Consider the following 6,913-nt stretch of genomic DNA (forward strand, 5'->3'; position numbering starts at 1 on the left):
CGATCCAAGCCACACCGGGTACAGAGCAGTGAACTGCCGTCGATGGAGGTGGAGGAACAAGGGTTACAATATCTGGAACAAGGATCCCCAAGCCCACAGCAAATGCCGCCGAAGTCACCTAACACCCCACACTCAGTCCTCAGAAAGCCAATGCAGGAACCAGCTCAGCAATTAGGGTGCTGATGCACCGCAGAGAATCCTGAGGCAGGAAGTGGGAAGGGCGTGGGGCCAGAGAAGAGAATCTTGAGACAACGCCTGCAGTGTGGGCACCCAGAGGTCCCTGCTGAGTGTCCCTCGCTCAGCCTGAGAGCAACAGGTCTGCAGACCAGAAAATGCCCAAGGGCTACACGAAAGCAGGGGCTGCCACGGAACCCAGCGGGCAAGACAGCCCTGGGCCAGTTCCAGGTGTTGGGAGGGACAATTCACGTGGCCCCTGGAGAGGGACATGGCTTTGCCCTGGGTGTGGCTGGCCTGGCTGACTCGGGAACATGCAAACCACACCATGTGAACTGTGGTGAAATGGGAGAGGCCACCAAAGTGGGCCCAGCTGCTTCTCTGAAGAAACACTTTTCAAATTCCCACTTTCCAAAGCAAAGTTGGTGCCCCTGCCACCCAGGAAGGGGAGGCCGTGGGGTTCCGAGGTGAGGGTAGGGTAAAGCGTGCTAAGCCTGTGGGCTCAGCTGGAGCATGGGTCAGGAGCAGGGAGAAGCTGCAGACAGGCAGGTGCACTGCAGCCCCACACTGACCCCTTCCCGTAGACATGAAACACCTGTCCGCTACCACCTGCCTACGGGTTGACGGGAGGAGCCTCAGTGAGAGCTGGTGCGTGCCTTCCCGCTGCTCCCAGGGACAGAACAGAAAACAAGGAAACAAATCGGTGGGGGGTGGGGGCGGGGGCGGGGGGAGGTGTTGACAGCCAACACAGCCTCAGCCCCTCCTGATTCCCTTTAGGAAAGGGGGCCTGGTGCTCAGCTCCAAAGCAGGTGGTCTGCAATGCATTTGGTCAAAGCGAAGTGATTTCGTCGTTTCAGTCTGAAATTGCAGGTTACTGCAAGAGCTGTGAGGGCTGAAGCCATCTGAGTGAGCGTGGGAGCGAGCGGGCAGGCACAGGCTTTGCAAAGAGGGGTGGATTCCGACTTTCGCTTGTATGAGATACTTGATTGCCACTGGAGTCGCTGCACCTATCCGAGAATCGCGGCTATTACGGCGATGAAAGAGCACTAAAACCACAAGCACACTGCACACACACGCACACAAGGTTGTCTCCAGCTCTGTGTCAATGAAGCCGACGTAAATTGAGCAGGTTTTAAGGGTTTCTTTATTTTTGAGACACTGAACGTTAAACCCTCGAAGGGAATAAACAGTGACTAAGAAAACCCAGGAAGTCAGGAAGCTTGACGGGGAACTGACAAGTGGGTGTGCCCTGGTTTGGTGTCCGAGCATCCAGGAGCGGCAGGTCCTCTGGAGTCACTGCTTCTTAACAATAACAGTCTAGAAATGGAAAAGGCGAGCCGGTTGGTAGGAGATAAGGGAGCCCCAGAGACCAAGCAAATGGTGCTCTGAGCCACGTGACAACAAGCCAGGTGCCAGGCTGTGCCCGTTGAAGAAGGAGCCCCCTCCTAGGACAAATGCCCAGGGCTGGGGTGTCCTCAGAAAGGGGGACGTTGTCCAGGTAGACCCCCAGGTCCCACTTGGAAACTTCTGCAAGTGGAAGCTGTGCCCTTCACGGGTCAGTGCCTTGCCCCCACTGTTTGGAAAATGCCTGCTTTTCCTTTATTTTGTCTGGAGACACATGGGATGGAGGGGCAGGGGAGGGGACTGGAAACCCCCGGCACTGGCCCTGAAGCAGGATGCTGTGGGCAGAAGCTGTCATGCTGGTCACATGGGAGAGGACAGGGAGGTCCCCAAGAGAAGGAGCCACATCTGCTTTGTTCTGGACCCCGTCCCCAGCATCCAACACAGTGGTGGCATTTAGGGGCACCCCAACATGGTGACTGAACTGCAGTGGAATGGGAGAGGCCACCAAAGTGGGCCAAGATCCAGGGGTGTGGCTGGCAATGTGATGCCTTCAAACCATTGTAACGACACATGATGCTCTGTGGCTTTGAGCGCCTCTAAAGGAAGCTGCCGTTGGTGAGCACACTCTGGAGTTGCCTTCAGAGCTGGTTCACAATTAAGGCAGGCTCACTCCATCAGTACACTTGTTTCCTGAAACAGCGACCCCAGGTTCAGAAGCCCTGATCTGTGTGGCATTCAGGCTCGAAGTCTAGCCTAGGGTCCTCCCTGTCCCGGCTCCCTCCTTCCCCAAGAAGCTCTCCGTGTGCGGTGGGCACCAGGTGGGGGCTCAGCCGCGTGACATTACCTTCCACAGGCTTCGGGAAGAAGCACCAGGGCACCTGCGGGATGGTGTCGGAAAAGCAGCACTTTCGAGAGGCGCACTCTTCGGGGCTGATGCCCGGGTAGCCACAGTCACTGCGGTCCGAGACTTCCATGATACACTCCTCTTGCTCTGGTCACCGTCACCGGGTTTGGGAGAGAAACAACACGGGGACTCCATTAAGCCCCCTACAGTTGCCTATGGACTTCTGTCCCCATCCTCCCCAGGGAGCACTGACGGATCTACAGCCGAGGCCCGACACCCGTGGACAGCAGACGTGCAGGCACCAGCGACTGGCCACCCCTTCTTCCCCACAGATGGCACAAGTCAGAAGGTCTAAAGTCCTGGGGCCTTGAGAAAGTCATTCCTCCTCTCTGGACTCGACGTTCCCCTCTGTAAAATGGGGTGGCCCACCAGGCCACAGTGAGACAAGGTGGCAAGTGACGTGTAAGATTGCAAAGCATTCGGCCCAAGTGTCTGACCCAACAGCACTTTCCCCGAAGGGAGGGCCCTGGCCGACAGCCAGCCTCAGAGCTGGGAGCCTCCTGCTCAGTCCCCGGGCCTGTGGACGGGAGGCTGTGGGCACCGAGTTTCAGACCCACCGCTGTGCTTCCCACACACCACGTTTTTCTGTGCATGCCTTGGAATGAACGACCTTCTCCCGTGGTCAGAGGCGCTCACAGAAGGCAACCCTAGACGTCTTAACCTCATCAGCCCAGAGGTCTGTGAGCTGCCAGGTTGCTGATGTCCTATGAAATGCCCCTTCAGGGGCCACGCTCTCACAGGCAGGAAGGTCCTGAGAGTTGTTTTCTCTCCCAGTACAGGAAGACGTGTTCTGTACGTACAAGGGGCCTCAGACCTGTCTGCCGAAAGGGACGGGGGGCCTGCACCTGGGCCTCCGGGGTGGACACGGGGCCGGGGGGGGCACTTTCTCTTCCCTTTGGTGGCCCTGGGCACCTGTCCTCAAGCACTGTTGGCTGGCAGCTGAGGGCACAAAGAGAGAGTGGAGCTCTCCTGCTAGTTACCTTGCTTCGGGAGGGGGTCGAAGCACCAGGGGATCCCCGGGATGGTGGTGTCGAAGCAGCACCCCAAGTCAAAGCACTGGTCGCTGGTGATGCCGGGGAAGCCGCAGTTCTTCCGGTTCTGGGGGCTGATCCGTGAGCACTGGGAGGGCCCTGGGGAGACCCCGGGGTCAGCTCTCCCCTCCCCGCAACCTCTGCCCCCAGGGGCATGCTTAGGACCTCTTCGCTGTCCACACAGGGAAATGTGAAGACTTATCTCACCCCTATTGATGGGGCTTTGCTGAAACGGTTTTATTGGTAAAATAAATAAGTAAGGAAATACCCTTCTGGAGAGAGGCAGACAGATGGACCCAGGTAGAGGTCAGATGAGAGACGATCGAGGCCAGGCCCCAAGGAGCCCCTGGTGGGGCCTCCTGCCCAATCCCTCTCCTCAAGCTGGCCCCCAAGCTCCTGTGGTCATTCTGAACTTGAACCAGAGGGAGGCCTTTCTTGGAGGTCACGTGGACCCCAGGTGTCCTCCCAGAATAGCAGGGAAGCAAGTGTGAGCATAAATCGGGGGGCTGGCTGTGTGGCCAAGGCCACTGGTCTCAGGATGCCTTTCCCACGGCTTCCTCCCTCGAGTTTGCTCATCGTCCCGCCTTTCCTCTTGAGAGACACAAATAAGAATGGACACCCACCAAAGGGAACTTCCATACCCCCACTGCGTTCGAGGTGCTGGAAGGTTCTCCAGGCTCCCTGGCCCAGAGGCTTCACCGGGCAGTTGTGAGCACTGAGCTCCAGAGGGTCCCTTAGAAATACTCACAAGGTTTTTCAGCATCCACCAGAACACACAGGCCCAGGATGAGGGCCACCACCAGGAGCCGGGTGCCTGCCATGTCCAAGTTCAGCTGCACCCAGGGGCGCCTGCGAAATGCAGGGTTCCCACTGCCAGCGGGTGTTTTATCATCTTCTCTCTGTTTGCTCAGCAAGCGGAGATAACCTTTCTCTCCCACCCGGCCCTAACACTTCCATCCTTTGTTGGAAAGGGGCTGAGACAGCTCGGCCAGCAGACAGAGGGCCACGCAGGCATGCTTCAGGCCAGGAGTCGTGCTCCCTGGGCACCCGCGAGGCCACCCCGCCTGGGCTGAGGGCAGGGTGGAGCACTGGCCACAGGCACGTCTGGAGCTGGGCGCTCACAGTGTCACACCCAGGAAGGGATAAGCCGTGTATTTCAACAGATAAAGCAGGGGACTACCACAGGATTTTAAAAAAATATTGGGCCCATGGCTATCAGGAAACATGACCGGGCCGGCTGCCGGCAGAGGAAGACCCCTGCTTCCGGAATGGGAACATCTCCAAGAAGGACAGGAGAACCTCCTCAGGGGCTGCACAGGTAGGGGCTCTCCTGGCCCCTTGCCAGCACCCCCTTTCTCCATGTTGGGGAGGCGGCTCCTCTCCATGGAGTTGCATCTGACCAGATGAAAGGAGGAGCCCAGATGAGTGTAAAAATCAGCTCATTTTCTCTCCCATGGGAACTCTTTGCAGGTCCTAAAAGATGTTGCCTGCAAACCGGCCATGCCTGGGGCAAGGTGCTCTGGGTAAGGGAGTCTGAGGACAGGACAGAAAAAGGAAGGAGAGAACCAGAGGCGAGACACCCCACCCGAACTCGAGGGATGGCCGGTGGGAAGGCTGGGAGGGGCTGTGACGTTTCCCACCACCAGAGGACGTACTAGGACTCTCCAAACTACCCTTCACTGGTTGAGCAGCCAGAAACCCAGAGGTTCAGGGATTCCAAAACTCTGGGTCCTCAGGGCCTCTGGGGGTCCAGCTAGCACATCTCCAGACGAGGTCCTTAACTACCCTCTGCTGTGGAACCAATGGGATTCCATCTCTGAAAACCATGCAAAGTCAGCTTTTCCTGCCCCACATCCCTGTCGCCCTTTGTCACGACCAAGACATAGGGCCCCGGATCACCTCTCCTCTCCTGGCTTCTCATCCCCTTTGTTTTCTCTGCTTCCTCTCCCTGCACCCGACTGCCCACTGTCCCCAGCCTGGCCCTTGCACACGTCTAGCCAAAACCCCTGATCCATGCCCAAGACACAGCTCATCAGCCTCAGCCCCCCAGGCTCACACCCTCCTCCGGCCCCAGCAGGAGTCTTCCCTGACCAGCTCGCTCCCTTGCATCCGCCACAGGCAGAGATGCTCAGCACCATCCTCCCAGGCACCAACCACCCACACACTGCTTCTGGGGCAAGTTAGAAAAAGACACATTTCTTCAAAGCAAGTTGTTCCGCCTGTGAGGAAACCATTACAGCAGATGTGGCACCTGCAGCGTGAGCCTCGCCCTACAGGGGCGTGGCGTTGTGCGCAGGCCTGGCGCTGTGCACACAGCGCATCTGCGCCTGCGTCGTCTGTCCTCGCTGCCATCATGGGGTCTCAGGAAGGCGGCTGAACATTGACCTTGAGCTCTGCTGTCTCCGTCCTCACTCAAAAACCATGCTCCTTGGAGATGCGGGCCATGAACCATCCCACTTTCCATACCTGTCAGCTGCAGAGCTTCCTCCCGTCTCCTTGCTCGCAAATCTTTAGAGTCTTAAAAATAGATTTTGGGCCCTGGCTGGCGTAGCTCAGTGGATTGAGCACAGGCCTGCGAACCAGAGGATCGCGGTTCAATTCCCAGTCAGGGCACATGCCTGGGTTGCAGGCCAGTTCCCTGCAGGCCAACTCCCAGCAGAGGACGCACGAGAGGCAACCATACATTAATGTTTCTCTCCCTCTCTCCTTCCCCTCTAAAGATAAATAAATAAATAAAATCTTTTTAAAAATAAAATAAATAAATTTAATCTGCAAGTAAATCAACTGCCTGACAGAACAAAACTTAGCATTTGTTGAGGAAGACAGCAAAATCCAGACACACAACAATGCTTAACACAAAACCGAAATTCACTCATCGTGTGAAGAAGTGTGACCCATTAGAAAAATGGGTGAGTAGGAACGGACCCAGATGTTGCACTGAAGTGTTCAAATATTCCAAGGGAGACATAAAACTATGATGAGAAAACAACATTTAAAATCTGAATTAAAACATGGAGCCTAACGTTGAACCACATGGCAATTCTAGACATGAAAAAAAATCTAAAATGAAAAATCTGCTGTATGGGCTTTCGACCAGGTGCTGTAGAAGAAGGGGCTGGGTTACGGAAGCCGGTGCAGTACTCGCCCTGGAGTGGGCAGAGGAAAGGGACCCACACAGAGGGAACCTGTCCTCAAGGGCCTGCGAGAGGCTGCCAGCCAGCCTAGCACACATATCATTGGCATACATAGCATCAGGAGAGGAGAGAAAAAGTACAGAAGAAATAATGACAAAAAATTTTTGTAAACTTGATGAAAAACATAAACTCGTACACTGTGGACACCCGGTGACTCCAAACAAGGTAAAGAAAACCACATCAAGGCACAGCATAGGCAAAGCGTTGAATAGAAGTAATTAAAAATAGTTGTACGGCCACTGGAGAAAACACACGCCGCATACAGA

General features: G+C 56.0%; 1 protein-coding gene across 1 annotated transcript; it reads right to left on the reverse strand.

The window, feature by feature from the left end:
* Positions 1–1,300: 1,300 nt before the first annotated feature.
* On the reverse strand, positions 1,301–4,440 carry TFF2 (trefoil factor 2). The gene is made up of 4 exons (XM_037043114.1): positions 4,202–4,440; positions 3,403–3,552; positions 2,363–2,509; positions 1,301–1,491 (listed from the first exon to the last, which is right to left on the reverse strand). The coding sequence occupies exons 1-4, from the start codon at positions 4,272–4,274 to the stop codon at positions 1,478–1,480; spliced, it is 384 nt and encodes a 127-aa protein (XP_036899009.1). The 5' UTR covers positions 4,275–4,440; the 3' UTR covers positions 1,301–1,477.
* Positions 4,441–6,913: the final 2,473 nt, after the last annotated feature.

The sequence above is a fragment of the Sturnira hondurensis genome, unplaced genomic scaffold (assembly GCF_014824575.4).
Source record: "Sturnira hondurensis isolate 20B ecotype Veracruz unplaced genomic scaffold, ASM1482457v3 Scaffold0003874, whole genome shotgun sequence".
Classification (NCBI taxonomy): Eukaryota; Metazoa; Chordata; class Mammalia; order Chiroptera; family Phyllostomidae; genus Sturnira; species Sturnira hondurensis.

What these genes read in the sequence shown, in the direction of transcription:
- TFF2 (XM_037043114.1), bottom strand. Translation starts at nt 4,274, where the DNA reads ATGGCAGGCACCCGGCTCCTGGTGGTGGCCCTCATCCTGGGCCTGTGT. An exon ending in GGTGGATGCTGAAAAACCTT is followed by an intron (nt 3,553 to 4,201) that starts GTGAGTATTTCT and finishes GGGTCTCCCCAG; the next exon opens with GGCCCTCCCAGTGCTCACGG. An exon ending in CGACCCCCTCCCGAAGCAAG is followed by an intron (nt 2,510 to 3,402) that starts GTAACTAGCAGG and finishes GACGGTGACCAG; the next exon opens with AGCAAGAGGAGTGTATCATG.